The sequence below is a fragment of the Oncorhynchus tshawytscha genome, linkage group LG06 (genome assembly GCF_018296145.1).
Source record: "Oncorhynchus tshawytscha isolate Ot180627B linkage group LG06, Otsh_v2.0, whole genome shotgun sequence".
Lineage (NCBI taxonomy): Eukaryota > Metazoa > Chordata > Actinopteri > Salmoniformes > Salmonidae > Oncorhynchus > Oncorhynchus tshawytscha.
In genome coordinates, this window is record NC_056434.1 from 68,190,861 (window position 1) to 68,209,341 (window position 18,481).

An 18,481-nucleotide genomic window follows, 5' to 3' on the forward strand; every position below is an offset into this window, starting at 1 on the left:
TTTTAAAAAACAAGAACATCATGTCGTCTGGTTTGCATAATATAAGGAATTTAACATTTTACTTTTGATACTTAAGTACATTTAAAACCAAATACTTTTGGACTTTTACTCAAGTAGTATTATACTGGGTGACTTTCACTCTTACTTAAGTCATTTTCTTTTAAGGTATCTTTACTTTTACTCAAGTAGGAAAATTGGGTACTTTTTCCACCACTGAGTAGGCCTACTGTAGTTTTCATTTTAGAGTAGACAATGTTCAGAATTCTTGGGCAGTGCAACATATTTAGGTTCGGGAGAAAGTAAATGCAAAACATTATTGAATTCAAACGATCTGTTTACAGGTCCACAACAATTTGCAATAGTTTCTGCCAACACCTCCAAAGACATTTGATCAAGTTTGCAATTGCTATTTCCTTTAGATATTTTGTCTTGGATCTAATTCCAATACTTCCAAAATAGGCTATACAGCAAATAAGGGCGTTATTGTCATCATGAAATGTGAATGATGGGTGTTTTTCAGACAGAGTTATAATGCTAGATCCAGTGGGGATTTTTAAATGTAAATCTTGGTGGGGCAAACTCCCCAAACATTTGTTTTGGGGGGATGCATACCAGCAAAGCCACTACACAACACAAAACAATACAGCAGAGTCCCAACAGCAGTCCCAACACCACTGCTACACCTGGCTATCAGCGGACCCTGATAGCGGACCCACATTCGTTTAAGCAAAACAGTTAATTCAGCCTCATGTACTGCCTTTGAAAAAAACATAGCTGATATGGCTATCTTGCTTAAATGAATGTGGTTTCTACTGACAATTGAGATGTACAAACTATGGCAAAGGGGACAGCGAGCGGAGAAGAGGCAATCCGTAATTTTGATTAAGACATTAATGAGCACGCTAGGACGGACGTAGTCAATATAACTATTTGTTCCGTTTTTTAAAAAATGTACAGCGACAGAATTCAGAACAATGGCCGTTCTCGCAGTATTCTCCCTGTACATCAAGTCAGAACCATATAATAAATAAAGGGGGCATATAAGCAGACAATAAAAGCTCTTACAATATTCAATGATTACATTTCTCTAAAACAGGAAATAGGCTACATGTGCACCACCAAATCAGAAATTATGAGGGGAAAATTGACCAAATTATTCGGTTGAGGCACATGGGCCACTAACAGCTTACTACACAACATACACTTAGTATTACTTTCTTAGCAACAGTATACATATCTCCCTGTAATATTACTTAATTTATGCAGCAGCATACAAGACATTTTTGGACTCACCTTGTTGTGCTGTGCTCACTTGAACAGGAAGGTGGTGTGGCGGTCGTTCGTGGGCAAATTTTCTCATCAAACTTTGTCATCAAAGTCTGGCATTCTCAGGATTTATGGTGCTTTCAAGACAACTGGGAACACGGAAAAAAACAAGGTTGAATCATGACGTCAGTGATCTTCAGGTTGGAGCTCTAGAAAGAGGCCAGAGTTCCCGACTTGCAATTCTGAGTTGGATGACCGTTCAAACGTATTATCCCAGTCGGAGCTTGTTTTTTTCTAGTTCCCAGTTGTCTTGAACTCAGAATTCCCAGTTCCAGTGAGTTCCAGTGAGTTTCCAGTTGTTTTGAGCGAGGCAGAAGTCATGCTAGATTGACAGCATGGACAATGTTGAATGTTTATCCTTTTAAGCTTGGAAAATAGACCCTTAAACCGAGACTTGGACCACACACCCACTCCACTTAATAGCAGGCTAGTGATTGCTTTCCTATGCTTACAGTTAGCCACTGATTCCTTCCAAACCACTCATTGTTGAATTTGTGTAATGTTTATTCCCAATAGCCGATGAGCACCGATACATTGTATCTTCATATGACAAGGATTGAAAAAGATTTGCCAGTAGATTGTCGACTTGATTCCTGATGATGACTGCTAGCCTGCTAGCTAAGATTTTGAAAGTAAACTCAGCAAAAAAAGAAACGTCCTCTCACCATCAACTGCGTTTATTTTCAGCAAACTTAACATGTGTAAATATTTGTATGAACATAACAAGATTCAATAACTGTGACATAAACTGAACAAGTTCCACAGACATGTGACTAACAGAAATTGAATAATGTGTCCCTGAACAAAGGGGGGGTCAAAATAAAAAGTAACAGTCAGTATCTGGTGTGGCCACCAGCTGCAGTAAGTACTGCAGTGCATCTCCTCATGGACAGCACCAGATTTGCCAGTTCTTGCTGTGAGATGTTACCACACTCTTCCACCAAGGCACCTGCAAGTTCCCAGACATTTCTGGGGGGAATGGCCCTAGCCCTCACCCTCTGATCCAACAGGTTCCAGACGTGCTCAATGGGATTGAGATCCGGGCTCTTCGCTGGCCATGGCAGAATACTGACATTCCTGTCTTGCAGGAAATCACGCACAGAACGAGCAGTATGGCTAGTGGCATTGTCAAGCTGGAGGGTCATGTCAGGATGAGCCTGCAGGAAGGGTACCACATGAGGGAGGAGGATGTCTTCCCTGTAACACACAGCGTTGAGATTGCCTGCAATGACAACAAAGCTTAGACCGATGATGCTGTGACACATCGCCCCAGAGCATGACGGACCCTCCACCTCCAAATCGAACCCGCTCCAGAGTACAGGCCTTGGTGTAATGCTCATTCCTTCAACGATAAACGCAACAACGTCCCATAGGCAACGTTGTTGCCGGTGATGTCTGGTGAGGACCTGCCTTACAACTGGCCTACAAGCCCTCAGTCCAGCCTCTCTCAGCATATGCGGACAGTCGGAGAACTGATGGACGAATTGTGCGTTCCTGGTGTAACTCGGGCAGTTGTTGTTGCCATCCTGTACCTGTCCCGCAGGTGTGATGTTCGGATGTACCGATCCTGTGCAGGTGTTGTTACATGTGGTCTGCCACTGCAAGGATCATCAGCTGTCCCTCCTGTCTCCCTGTAGCGCTGTCTTAGGTGTCTCACAGTACGGACATTACCAGCCCTGGCCACATCTGCAGTCCTCATGCCTCCTTGCAGCATGCCTAAGGCACGTTCACGCAGATGAGCAGGGACTCTGGGCATCTTTCTTTTGGTGTTTTTCACCAAAATTCAGTAGAAATGCCTCTTTAGTGTCCTAAGTTTTCATAACTGTGACCTTAATTGCCTACCGTCTGTAAGCTGTTAGTGTCTTAACGACCGTTCCACAGGTGATTGTTCATTAATTGTTTATGGTTCATTGAACAAGCATTGGAAACAGTGTTTAAACCCTATACAATGAAGATCTGTGAAGTTATTTGGATTTTTACAAATTATCTTTGAAAGACAGGGTCCTGAAAAAGGGATGTTTCTTTTTTTGTTGAGTTTATGATGTTGACATGACCTGTCCAATCAAAGCTACTGTAGATATAACGTGATTTGACGTAATTGTATCTGTTGTCAATGACCTTGAGCCTTCTTGGATGGGCACTTATGTATTTTTTATAAATGTTTTCTCCCCAATTTTGTGGTATCCAATTGGTAGTAGTTAGTCTTGTCCCATCGCTGCAAATCCCGTACGGACTCGGGAGAGGCAAATGTCGCTTAACCCCGGAATCCAACCGCACCAATGTTATCGGAGGAAACACTGTACACCTGGTGACCGTGTAAGCGTGCACTGCACCCGGCACGCCACAGGAGTCGCTAGTGCACGATGGGACAACAACATCCCTACCGGCCAAACCCTCCCGTAACTTGGACGACGCTAGGCCAATTGTGCGCTGCCCCATGGGTCTCGCGGTTGCGACCGGCTGCGACAGAGCCTGGACTCGAACCCAGTATCTCAAGAGGCACTTTTAATGTAACTCTATGGCAGCACCCTGAAGGGGCTTGAATGTTCGAGCTCCACCTGTAGATTTTGTGGTGACCTCGTGTCCCCATTAGTGACAGAACACTGAGCCAATCAGCGCAACTGGAGAACATCACCAACCCCTATGCTCCGTATTTTCCGCTGGCATCCCCACCACCACAAAAAGCACTGAGCTTGGCTGAAACGCCTGCGTTTTGGAGTTGCCTTACTCAAGAAAGCAAAAAAGAGACCAAGTTTGTATGGTTTTATTCATGAAAACATTTTTTTTACATTGTTTGCGAACTGATATGTGAAATGTAATAATGCCCAAATAACATGAAAAACAAGTGTGGCTCCAAACAAGCGCAGTTTCCACAGATCTGATTTATAACGGGAAACATGGTTATGTATGGCGTGGGCCAAGTTTAAATCTCAATATTTTTGTGAGTGCGAAGTATTTGCAGAAATAGAGTATGCAGATATTTAGTGTAAAATGTACACAATGTTTATGAGGCCCCTGCTGTGCTGATCGCTGCAAAGTGTATAATGGAAATCGACACATAATGCTCCACATAAAAAAAGTATCGACATATTAGGAAACGGGCTTCCATATTCTACTGATTAGGTTTCCCATGATGCAATGCGTATCTGTCATGGCTGCTCACTGGTGCTTCTCACTGCACATGGGTTGAAATGAACAAATGTATACAATTACATTGAAATAGGCTACATTACAGTAGTAAGGTTATATATTGTCAATTTACAATTACGCCGATCCTGGTTGGAAACAGTATTGACTTCTTTGTGCGACTGTTGCACATCGCGTTTTGAGATGGTGCGGGAAGCAGAGATTCCCGTGCTCCGAGGTTTTTTGAAACCAAGCGAGGCAACGGAATGGAAGCAGAATGTTTTCAGCTCTGCAGGTGAGATTACAAATCAAGTATGCGAAAATCAGTGTTGTTATCACACTTTACATGTATTTAGGTGTAGATTTAGATTGTGTTTTGTGAGAAATGTAGCTACAATTAAACGATGGCTAGCTTGGTGGTGGCTAATGTGACGTTAAGCTAACGTAAGGTAACTACACTAACAATGTGTGGAGACATGGCACGCAGTTATAACCACTGTCCGTCGGTTTGTCAATGGTTTGATGTCATTTGACTAATGTGTAATGTCTCACCATGGTTCAATATTAAGGCTACGTGATATGATGAATCGAAGCTAGATTAATTGAACTAGCCAGTTCGCTCAATACAGGTTTGAATGATAACTAGCTACTGTACCAAGCACACTCGCTGTCAACTTGTGGGCGCAAAGCCTAGCTAACTAGAACACCCAGCTAGGTGGGCACTACTAGCTACAAAGGGTAGATCGACAGGAATTGAGTAATTTTAGGCACATGTATATCTAATTGACTGGGTATTGATCTCATACTCAACATTTTTTACTTTGAATATAACCTTACATATAGTTCGGTACCAGCTAGCTAACTATGTCACCAATATACAGGTATCAACTTAGCGAGCTATAGAAGCTATGTACCGATTCTTGCCACATCCCACCAGGAGCCTATTAATTACGCCTATTATTTTGCAAAACGTTTCTTAAACAAACGAAACGGTGAGGGACATACCTGAAAACGTTCAAATTTGGACAGATTAATTTACGTTCCAGCCCTCGGCCACTCATCCCCCCGTGAGGATGCAAATGTACGGTAGGTGGGTGTTTAGCTAGTTCAACTAATCGGTAGCTTTGATCTCCGTAATGTGTGTGTTCTCGATACACTAGAGGCAGCAATAGTGAGTTAATCGCTGTCATGATCTTTCGCTGAACACTGTCAATTTACTGCATTGAAGCTGTGGCAACGCACGTTTATGATAGCACAGTGTGGCGAAGCATCCCATCCCCCATGAAAGAACGTAAGACTCTATGGACAATCACCATGCACGGTCGTTATTTTCTATATGCTCGGCTATTTTCTTGGCATGTATGCTCATCTTTGCTAAATCCGAGGTCACTGGCTTTGCACAATAATCAGCCATGTCGTCATATATTTCTCGCACATCATCCAGGCACAGTACCGTGAGCTGTATCAAGTGATGTAGCTGTTTCATGGTTGTCTGGGCTGGTTTTATGTGCTGTTGTCAGAATAGATATGACTTGATATATTTTTGTCTCCATTTGGATTTAGCAAATTAGGCTATGCCTTTTGAGACATCACTCACCAACAAAAAGCACACTGTTTCTGACATCAGATTGTATTGTAAATGTGACGTTAGCCTGCTTTTCACTACACTGCACAAGTTAAAAAATATATCCATCAAGTCTAAACTCATGACATAGAAATAAATGTACACTCAACAAAAATATAAATGCAACCTGAAGCAATTTCAAAGATTTTACTTAGTTACAGTTCATATAAGGAAATCAGTCAATTGAAATACATTCATTAGGAATACATTCATCTATGGAATCCACATGACTGGGAATACAGATATGCATCTGTAAGTCACAGATACTTTTGGTCATGTAGTGTATATGGACACCTGCTTGTTAAACATCTCATTCCAAAATCATGGGCATTAATATGGATTTGGTACCCCTTTTGTTTCGATAACAGCCTCCACTCTTCTGGGAAGACTTTCCACTGGATGTTGGAACATTGCTGCGGGGACTTGTTTCCGTTCAGCCACGAGCATTAGTGTGGTCAGGCACTGATGTTTGGCGATTAGGCCTGGCTCGCAGTTGCGTGCCAATTCATCCCAAAGGTGTTAGATGGGGTTGAGGTCAGGGCTCTGTGCAGGCCAGTCAAGTACTTCCACACCGATCTCAATAAACCATTTCTGTATGGACCTTGCTTTGTGCACGGGGACATTGTCATGCTGAAAGGAGGTAGTGTTCTCCTGGCATCCTCCAAACTGAGATTTGTCTGTCAGATTGCCAGATGGTGAAGCGTGATTTATATTTCAGAGAACGCTTTCTTCTGCTCAAGTGTCTAATGGCGGCAATCTTTACACCACTGCAGCCGACGCTTGGCATTGCACATGGTGTGTTCGATTGCTCGGCCATGGAAACCCACTTCATGAACCTCCCTACGAACAGTTGTTGTGCTGACGTTGCTTCTAGAGACAGTTTGGAACTCTGTAGTGAGTGTTACAATTGAGGACAGATTTGTACGTGCTTCAGCACTCGGCGGTCCTATTCTGTGAGCTTGTGTGGCCTACCACTTTGTGGCTGAGCCTTTGTTGCTCCTAGACGTTACACTCACAATAACAGCACTTACAGTTGACCGGGAATACTCTGACTTGTTGGAAAGGTTGTATCCTATCACGGTGCCATGTTGAAAGTGACTGAGCTGTTAAGTAAGGCCATACTACTGCCAATGTTTGTCTATGGAGATTGCATGGTTGTGTGCTCGATTTGATACACATGTCAGCAACGTGTGTGGCTGAAATGGCCGAAGCCACTTATTTGAAGAGGTGTCTACATACTTGTGTATATGTAGTGTACTATAACCCCACCACCACCACGGGGCACTCTGTTCACAACGTTGACATCAGCAAACCGGTCGCCCACGCGACGCCAGACACGCTGTCTGCCATCTGCCCGGTACAGTTGGAACCAGGATTCATCTGTGAAGAGCACACTTCTCTAGCATGCCCACTGAAGTAGGTTACGAGGCCTAACTGCACGCAGGTCAAGACCCTGGTGAAGATGACGAGCACACAGATGTGCTTCCCTGAGATGTTGGCTGACAGTTTGTGCAAACCCACAGTTTCATCAGTTGTCTGGGGTGGCTGGTATGCCACAACTTGATACGCTGCACCTGTCATGTGGATGGATCATCTTGGCAAAGTACAAATGCTCACTAACATGGATCTAAGCAAACATTGGCGAGAAATATGCTTTTTGTGTATATGGAACATTTCTGTGACCTTTTATTTCAGCTCATGGGACCACCACTTTACATGTTGCATTTATAGTTTTGTTCAGTTTAGCTAGTCCCCTCCCTGTGTGTGCTTGTAGCAGATATGAGTCTGTTGCACTCGCCATTCTGAAATGTACGCTTATGTATTATGTTTGCTTGAATATTGAGAGGCCTTGGGCAATTCAGAATCATATTTCTCCCATAATATTATGTTTTCCATAATATCAGTTTCTTGACATTGCTGAAATGTATTTGAGAAGCTGAAATGTTATTAACAGTGGTTGAGAGTAGAGGTCGACCGATTATGATTTTAACGCCGATATCGATTATTGGAGGGACAAAAAAAGCAGATGCTGATTAATCTGCCAATTTTTTTCCCCCCCGTGTAATAATGACAATTACAACAATACTGAATGAACACTTATTTTAACTTATTATAATACATAAAGAAAATCAATTTAGCCTCAAATAAATGCTGAAACATGTTCAATTTGGTTTAAATAATGCAAAAACAAAGCCACACCAGATACTGACTGTTACTGTTGACCCCCCCTTTGTTCAGGGACACATTATTCAATTTTTGTTAGTCACATGTCTGTGGAACTTGTTCAGTTTGTCTCAGTTGTTGAATCTTGTTATGTTCATACAAATATTTACACATGTTACGTTTGCTGAAAATAAAGGATTTTTTTTGTTTGTTGTTGAGTTTGAACTTGAAAAAATCAGTTTAGGCATTTTTGATAATTGGCATTAAAGCTTAATGGCTATTATTTTTCATTAACTCATATGTTTTACAACTCTTTAAGCTTTGAAATTATATCAAACTAAACTGTTTTTTGTTTTCAGGAATGATGACATGGATGTCTCATGGTAGGGTGGGGTATGCAAAATGGGTCAACTTTGAGCACCTCGATCTCTTGAATTTTTTGTTTTGGCATTCAGGTCCAAAATGTCACTTTCTGACCACTTCTACCATGGGCAAAACATGAATGGATGGATTAATTCAAATCAATAGGGGTGCCTGTAGCTTTATCATTGGAAGCATTGGCTTTGGTGTACTGTGGCTGTCCCAATCTATTTTCTCCCAAAGTGTGCACTTGTTCACTTCCCTTCATGGATTTGAAAGGACATTACTGGTTTATGGAAAGTCTTTGGCCCATGCCTGCACCAATCCAATGCTTTTACATTTGTGGGTACTAGAGATTGTTGGGATGCACGCTGTGTGTGTTTGCCAGTTTGTGGGGGTGTTTTAGTTTGCTTAGGTTTGCCAGTCTTCTGATACTGTACACCTAGCCTCTCCTCCTTCCCGTTGCTCTCTCTCAGCCCTCACTCATTCCCATCAGTGAAGCGCAATGCAATCAATGCTAATGAGCCCAGCCAGCCTCCCTGCTCATAAAGAACTAATGAAAGCTGTATAGACGCTGAAGCCAAGCACACAACCAATGCATAAAATGCAATAACTCTAGGCTGAGACACCTTGGCCTCATAGATGTTCTCTTTATAATTTAATATTTTGTTCCTCTTCCTCCCCCTTCAGCAATGCCCCTCCAACAGCTATAAGTCTGCATGCACACACCAAATGATCATCTGCAGGGCATTGTTCAATATTCTCATTTTGCTAATGGGAATATGGAGTTGGATTAACAATATGCGAGAAACAATATAAGACAAATGAAAGTAGGTGTGTTGTGGAGGTAAGAGGCCCTTGGAGTGAGGTACAGCGTATGGTCCAGTGGCATGCTTGATTTTCTCCATTCCTGGATGGTAATGGTTCTGGGACAACAATAACGAGATGGTTTGGCTATAATACTTTGAATCTAAACAAGTAGCCTTTTGAGGTAATTTGAATTGGATGTAGAGTTATCTGGGGGATCATGATCCACCTATTTCAAACAATGAGGCTGCACCTTAGTGCCTTTCAAAGCTAATGGGTGTTCCACAGAGAAATGAGACGACGCCATGCAGTCAAAGGAAAAACGGTTCAGACGATAGCAAAATTGTGAATAGCGTCAGAATAACTAGATACTTAGGCTATGTTAAACAATCCTGTTTTGAGCCACCCATTATTACAGATACACACACGACGCATCTCTGATGTCATTGCCATTTTCCTGTGTTACCTCTTTATCTCACTCCTTCTTCTTGTTTGCTTTCCAGAGGCGGGTCCCCTGCTGCAGTCCCTGTTCGATGGAGACTTTGAGGCGGTGCTGCTGAGTCCTCAGGTCCTGGACCTGCTTGGTGGTGGAGACGGCAGCTACGGAGAGTCCATCGATGACTACCTGGAGAGACGGGTCCTGGCCTACCTCAACGACAGCACACAGGAGGACAAGGCTGACCGGTAAGAAACAATAACTGAGTAGGGATCTCATGCTGACACCTTCAATGTTAATCAATTCATTGAATAAATTGTTTTTAGTGCTGGGCTGGAACAAAAGCCTGCATACTCTAGCTCTCCAGGATCCAAGTTGGTGGACACTACATTAGGCTTTATTATAAAGAAGGCTAAATAAGATTGAATATGCTTTCATATAAGCCAACAGATTGCCTTTTAAGTGTACAGCAATATGAATGAATCAAATTATCTTCATGTAATAGACTTTTCTAATGATAACCTTAAGTCTAAACTCCTCAAATTGCACGCAGAGCAGACACTACTAAAACGGCAGTATCAATGAATATTAATTCTGGTAAATTAATGCTCAGTTCGTTGTGAACGGCATTGTGGTACCACTGGCAGCAGAAAGACAAAGACTGTTACACTAGGTGTGTAGTCTGTTTTATAAATGTGCAATAAGCATAAAACACAATTCTATAAGGAATAGCAACTTGTTCTCATTCTGAGAAATAAGGTATGCCACTTGATTTCAACATCTGAACGAAGTGGGCAGTCTAGCATGCTGTTCAAACAGTTGGAAACGGACAGAACGGTGTGTGTGTAACAATTCAACTGTTCTATGTTAGCAAGCGTATAGATCCATGTTGGCTAAACTTATAAAGATCTGTTTACTCGCTAGAATGTGGGCTTGTGGTTAAGAGAGTTTGAGACCAGTGTTAATTCTCTATAATGCCTGCTACAAGAAGTTTGTCATTATTAGTGAAGGTGCGTTTTGAATGGTTCTGGTTAAAATTGTAACAAGTCTATTTTCATATTTTTTTGTGGGTCTTACGGTTTTGGAAGGCTTCTATTTTGCCTAGGTATAATTTCACAAGCCCTGATTTCATTAGATTATTGCTGACTGTTTGAAATGCAGTGTATTTGACCTTTAGTTGCACAACGAAGCTTATTGAGAGAGCATAACAAAAAACATGATATGTATTGTATGAATCACCCATAAATCATGTTTTTTTGTGATGATTTTTCGGACATATTGCCCAGCCCTAGTACACAGTGACTTTTATTGAGGGGAGTGATAGGAGAATTACCAGGCACGGGCTGTTCCCTCGCTGAATGGAGCCCAATGAAGCTTCCTGCTACATGAATTATTAATTTTTAATAAGAACAGCTTAACATCTCCTCCTGTCCCGTGGGAGAATGGGTATTTCAGCAGGTGTTGCTACTCTATCCCCCTCCTGTATTGGATCATTTATTTCGGTCTCTTTCCATTTTCTGCGTTAGTCAGCTAGGTGTGTTGGAGAGGCCTGTACTGTGTGTATGCATAGCTTTAATTGATGGGAAGCAGTTCCTCTTTGCCCTGAGTCTGTGCCCGGACAGCCCAGTCACCCTATTGAATGAGTCCTGCTGTGAGGACTGGAGCAGCCCGCTGTGTCCACTTCAGGAAGGCTGCTGCCCTGATTTGCAGTGTGGAGATTAAATGACCGTATCTTCAGTGTTTCTTTCTCCCCCTTCGTCTCTGTACTGAGCTTGTGGTCGCTTGTTTTGGAAGCCTCGTTTTATTGCTTCTCTTCCTCTGAACTCCCTTTCATTTAGTTCTCTAGCCTTTCTGTTGCTCCTCCTTTGTTCTGTTCCCCATTTTCGTTTTTCTCTAGTGTCTAATAGTTCTGTGCCTTTCCTCTCGTCTCCCTCATTGTTCTTTCTCTCTGTCCCCCAGACTCTCTGCCCCCTCCCCCTACACTCACGGATCTCGTTCCTATTCATTGTGACATTAAGTTCTGTTTCCTTTCTTCTCTTTCTCAGGGAGAATGCCTTGCTGGCCCTGGCGGTGTCCTGCCTGCACCTCTTTGCCCAGAGTAACTGGACGGGTCCTCCTGTCGCCATCCATGTCCCTGACCTGCTTCCTCCGGCCCTGCTCACCTCCCTCACTGAGGTACAGTAACAGCAGGGTTTTTGTTACGAAAATGTGGCACCGGACAACGTGACTGGGAAAATGTTAATTTACTGCCCATTTGATAAATTTACCGGACTCATAGGCATTGGATGTGTAAGAAGTCATGCTTTCTGGTGAATTATTTTAAATGATTGTATTTATTTTTGTATAGACAGGAGTAATTATATAATTTTGGCACATTTATTTTCTTTTACTTCCCGATTGGACCCACCGCTATACCATTTATCTCCTGTCCTATTGGTTTTCATATCAACTTTCTTTCTTTGTCAAGTAGCCAAAGGCACAATCCTATTAGCAATCCATCCTAGTTGTTGTATCTTTAGATTCTTCCTTTTTCTACGTTTCTAAGAGAGATTTTAATCTGTCACATATGCAACCACGGTGTGCTGTTCAGAATGGTATTGTCGGCGCATTGGTCTAAGGCATTGCAGTGCTAGTTGTGCCACTAAAGATCCTGGTTCGAGACCAGCCGGCCTCGACCGCGAGACCCATGGGGCGGTGCGCAATTGACCCAGCGTCGTCTGGGTTAGGGGAGGGTTTCGGCAGGGATGTCCTTGTCCCATCATGCTCTAGCAATTCCTGTAGCGGGCCGGGCACATGCACGCTGACACGGTCGCCGGGTGTAGTGTTTCCTCCGACAAATTGGTCTTCCGGGTTAAGCGGGCATTGTGTCCAGAAGCATTGCAGGTTGGTTGGGTTGTGTTTTGGAGGACGCACGGCTCCAAAACAGTGACGTTGCAGTGATGAGACGAGACTAACTACCAATTGGATACCACGAAATTGGGAGAAAAAAAAGTGTATACAAATATTTTTCAAAAATAAAAAAGTTTTTTCCCACAAAATGCATTTTGTCAAATGTTTGAAAATTAAGTTTCATTGGCGATTACATGAGTTGCATGTTCTGTTAAGACGCATTACCATAATCTTAATGTGATTTGTGGGTGAACACCTTAATGGGTTATCCTTTTAAGGATCCACCCCTTTTTTCAATTTTCCCTAAAATGACTTACCCAAATCTAACTGCCTGTAACTCAGGCCCCGAAGCAAGGATATGCATATTCTTGGTACCGTTTGAAAGTAAACAGTGAATTTTGTGGAAATATAACACAATCGATCTGGTAAAAGATATTACAAATAAATATATTCCCCTACATTCCTTTCACATTGTAATAATACAAATAAAAACAAACTGTTCTTTTGTATTTTTTTTTTTACCATCTTTGAAATGCAAGAGAGAGGCCATAATGTATTATTCCAGCCCAGCTGCAATTTAGAGTTTGACCACTAGATGGCATCAGTGCATGTGCAAAGTTTTAGAGTGATCCAATGAACCATTGATTTTCTGTTCAACATTGTGTCAAGACTGCCCAAATGTGCCTACTTTGTTTATTAATAACTTTATGTTCAAAACTGTGCACTCAAACAATAGCATGGTATTCTTTCTTGCACAAGAGTGTTGTAATAGCTACTGTAAATTGGACAGTGCAGTTAGATTAACAAGAATTTAAGCTTTCTGCAAATATCAGATATGTCTATGTCCTGGAAAAAGTTATTGTTACTTACAACCTCATGCTAATCACATTAGCCTTCGTTAGCTCAACCGTCCCATGGACACAGATCCTGAACAAGTAAAAAAAAAAAAAAAAAAAAAAAAAAAGCCGTATTCTGTAGCGTTAAGATTTCCCTTCACTGGGACTAAGGGGCCTAGCCCGAATTGTGAAAAACAGACCCAGACCATTATTCCTATAGTGTGTGCTGCTCGGCCATAGAAACCCATTTCATGAAGCTCCCGAAGCACCGTTCTTGTGCTGTTGTTGATTCCAAAGACAGTTTGTTGTAACCGAGGACAGAAGATTTTTAGGCGCTATCCGCTGCAGCACTCAGCGGTCCCATTCTGTGAGCTTGTGTGGCCTACCGTTGTTGCTCGTAGACGTTTCCACTTCACAATAACAGCACTTACAGTTGACCGGGGCAGCTCCAGCAGGGCAGGAATTGGATTAACTGACTTTTTGGAAAGGTGGCGGTGCCACGTTGAAAGTCACAGAGCTCTTCAGTAAGGCCAATGTTTGTCTATGGAGATTGCATTGCTGTGTGTAAGATTGTATACACCTCTCAACAACGTGTGTGGCAGAAATGGCCAAATCCACTCATTTGAAGGGGTGTCCACATACTTTTGTGAATATATATAGTGTACCTTAATACCGACCTTGTGCCATACCTGTGTATTTGGTAATTCTGCATTGAACATAAGGGGCGGTGTTTCCAAACACCACTAATAGCATTGCTAACCTTGGGATTACAGACTAACACGTACATGTAAAATCACATAGAGAATGCCAACGAGCGCATTGCATGATAATATATTAAAACTATAGTTCCTCACAGTAAGCTATTACATTTATTATTATTTTTTATCCAACAATCCCCCCTTCGATAATCAATAATCCACGGTGTGAAAGAGCAATGGAAGTTTTAGGGCTACTGCTGCATTGGCCTATAGGCTGAGTTCCATGCACTCATTTCATTAGCTGCCAAATTGTAAGCTTCCTCGACTTTCTAAAATAATTGCTTCCACAATTCCATGGTCGAATTTTGCCTATAGGCTACTTTGAGACACCTCATAATATGAAATCAAACATTCAGGTTTTGAACAAATCTATTTTCAAAATGCATAGTGCCTCCAGCTCACATTGTAAAATAGCGGGTGACATGCTGATAGCCTGTTGCCTGCACTTGATTGGTGAACTACCATTACCAGTTGAGTAATAAAAATAGTAGCTCTTTATAATCGTGCACCAAAACTGTTTCACACGCGATTGCTTTTAGAATTGTTGTGTAATGAATGGGCTTATAAAAGCACTTTTTACTCCAGCAGCAACCAGCTGAGGAGATGCAGGAGAAATCCCGCTCATGTGTTGTGTTGGATAAATAAGATGCATGATGACGAGAGAAAATATACACGGGCAATTTAATTACACTAACTTATGAAAATGAGCAGACTGATGAGCATGACGGAAAATTGTATTTACATTGACTGGTATTTCCATCAATGAATATAAAGCATTATCTTGCAATGTGATTTTTTTTTTTTCTCCTGGTCATTTTGGCCGGGAAGTGTTATCTGCTTTTATTTTTATCAGCACTTGCCAACTAACAGACACCCCGAGTAACAGTAACTCCATCTCCTTTTCTCTACTTAAACTACACGCACACTGCTTTTTAAAATGTATCCACAGCCACCCTTCTCCCAAGGTCAGACCTAGAGGAGCTCAACCTTTTAGACTGTTCTATTTCCCTGAGAAGACTTCACCAGCCCATCAACTGTTTTAGAAGCCGATTTGATTTTGGATGAAAGAATTGCATTTGTGTGGCAGCACTGTGACTCTCTGACATGGTTTGATGAATGGTGAGGACAGATTACCCCTTGTACCCTTTGCTCTGGGTAATGAGGATGTATAGAGTGAGTCTGCGGAGGAAGGGATGAAGTAGTGTTGCACAGTAGAACAGAACCATGGTAATATCACAGTATCAAAATGTTATCATACCAACATTTTAGAGTACTGTAGTACCATTTCATATGATATTATCACATTTTTCATCCCTTCCAATCTGAAGAACCAGTTGGTGCCTGTTATGAAATGTTTCTAAAGTCAGTTTTACTTATAAATTCAGTTAAATTTAAGCAACAGCAACTAATAGTCTTGTATGCACCAGTCCAATAATGTCACTTTCATGCACATCTCACATGTGGTAGCTGTAATCAGCCAGCAGGCAAGCAGCATGTCCTTCCAGCAATCCCTCACCTGCTTCTGTCTGCTCTTCCTACGCCTCTATCCATCAAATCAGTTTTTTTAAATAGAATTTAGCCGTGATGGCGAGTAGGGATGCAGACCATGGTGAGTCTACTGTTACATTTGATACATTGAAGCAGAGTGAGCAAAGTGATATATTGTATCATTTCAATGCTTGGTATAACCAAGTGCACAGGCCAGTCTGTGTAAGCTTTGCAATTGCAAGTTCGCTGTCATGCAGCCTCTGAGTAATAGAGGAAAAATGGAGCATGCTTTTATTTTTATTTCACCTTTATTTAACCAGGCAGGCCAGTTGAGAACAAGTTCTCATTTACAACTGCCACCCGGCCAAGATAAAGCAAAGCAGTGTGACAAAACAAGAGTTACACACAGGATAAACCAACATACAGTCAATAACACAATAGGATGTGCAAATGTAGGAAGTTAAGTCAATAAATAGGCCATGGAGGTGAAATAATTACAATTTAGCATTTACACTGGAGTGATAGATGTGCAAGTAGAGATACTGGGGTGCAAAAGAGCAAGAGGATAAGTAACAATATGGGGATGAGGTAGTTGGGTGTGCTATTTACAGATTGGCTGTGTACAGGTACATTGATCAGTAAGCTGCTCTGACAGCTGATGCTTAAAGTTAGAGGGGGATATATAAGACTCCAGCTTCAGTGATTTATGCAATTCGTTCCAGTCACTGGCAGCAAAGAACTGGAAGGAAAGGCGGCCAAAGGAAGTGTTGGCTTTGGGGGTGACCGGTGAAATATACCTGCTGGAGCCTGTGCTACAGGTGGGTGCTGCTATGGTGACCAGTGAGCTGAGATAAGGTGGGACTTTACCTAGCATAGGCTTATAGATGACCTGGAGCCAGTGGGTTTGGCAACAAATATGTAGCGAGGCCCAGCCAATGAGAGCCTACAGATCACAGTGGTGGGTAGTATATGTGGCTTTGATGACAAAACGGATGACACTGTGATAGACTGCGTCCAATTTGCTGAGTAGAGTGTTGGAGGCTATTTTATAAATGACATCGCCGAAGTCAAGGATCTGTGGGATTGTCAGTTTTGAGGGCATGTTTGGCAGCATGAGTGAAGGAGGTTTTAAAAAAAAAAAAAAAATCAGAATATTCTTCCAAGTTTGGCTGTGTCTAGTGCTAAAAGAGGACGAGTGCACCCTGTGCAGCACAGATTCCCAGGCGTCTTCCCCAAGTTCCTCCCCCAAATCCTTTTTCCATCGAGTCTTTAAAGGCACCAAAGAAGGGTTCTGTAAGTCATGAATGATTGCATATACATCTGAAATTGGCCCCTAGGAAGCTTGTTCAGCTCCAAGATGCTCTCTATAGCTGTATTCGCAGGCCTATTGGGAAATCCAGGTGTGTTAGCTCTGACAAAGTTTCTAGTCTGGAGATAGAGGAAAAAGTGGTATTGGGGGAGATTGAACTTTTCCTGCAGCTGAGAAAAAGAGGCAAATGTATCATCAAAGAATAATTGGGCTAGCGAGGAGAGGCCTAGTGAGTGCCAAATGCCAAAAGCCCCATCATTCAAAGATGGAGGAAATAAAATGTTCTGATTGATTGGGCCTGATAGAGAAAAGCCTCGGAGGCTAAAGGCTAAACGGAACTGATTCCAAATTTTAAGAGACTGCTGTACAATTGGGTTGACACACCTTTTGCCTAGGGACACTGGGAGAGATGAGCACAGCACAGAGGAAAGTGCTGCAGGTTTACACGATTCAGACTCCATCTGGACCCAGAGTGGTCTAGGGCCAGTAGGATCAGTCTGCAGCCAGTACAGAACGGCTCTGAAATTCGCAGCCCAGTAGTATGTCTGAAAATTTGGTAGAGCTAAACCCCCCAATGGCCTAGGCTTCTGTAAATGTTTTCTACCAATCCGTGGTACCTTGCCATCCCAAATAAAATGCATGAATGTTTGATCCAGTGAAATAAAAGATTTTGGAATAAAAATGGGTAAACATTGAAATATAAAAATTTCGGCAACACATTCATTTTAATGACATTAATCCTTCCGATAAGAGAAAGGGGTAGCAAATTCCAAAAAGTAAAAGATTGCTTCAATCTGTCTGCTAGAGCAACAAAGTTTTCCTGAAACAAATTTGAATATTTCCTTGTCACTTTTACTCCCAAGTAAGTGAATTGATCCCGGACAATCCTAAACTGAGAACTTGTAAAAGAGCACTTTAAAGCAGCCTTGTTTACCGGAAAAAGCTCACTCTTGCCTAGATTCAGCTTGTACCCTGAGATTGATCCAAACTTTTTAAGAACAGATAGGGCACGTGGCAATGAGGTATCGGGGTTGGAGATAAACAAAAGGAGGTCGTCAGCATATAGCGAGACTTTCTGCTCCCAGCCCGCCCTGATTATGCCTTGAATGGCATCATTAGAGCGTAGTGCAATGGCGAGAGGTTCGATTGCCAAAGCAAACAAGGGGGAGAGTGGGCAACCCTGTCTGGATCCGCGGTGCAAGGGAAAATAGTCAGAGGACAAGTTATTAGTCCGTACCGAAGCCATGGGGGAAAAATAAAGTATCTTTATCCACGCAATGAATTTGGGGCCAAAGCCAAATCTATAAAGGGCAGCTGTTGGGTAATCCCACTCAACGCGGTCAAACGCTTTTTCGGCAT

The 18,481-nt window shown here is 42.2% G+C and overlaps 1 protein-coding gene across 1 annotated transcript in view; it reads left to right on the forward strand.

Moving 5' to 3' along the window:
- The first annotated feature begins 4,442 nt into the window (after positions 1-4,442).
- Positions 4,443-18,481, forward strand: part of ttc27 (tetratricopeptide repeat domain 27) — a 128,099-nt gene continuing 114,060 nt past the window's right edge. The window contains exons 1-3 of the mRNA XM_024424752.2: positions 4,443-4,747; positions 9,910-10,090; positions 11,888-12,017. Of these exons, the coding sequence (XP_024280520.1) occupies positions 4,657-4,747; positions 9,910-10,090; positions 11,888-12,017 (402 nt within the window). The 5' untranslated portion in view covers positions 4,443-4,656. The remainder of the gene's footprint in view (positions 4,748-9,909; positions 10,091-11,887; positions 12,018-18,481) is intronic.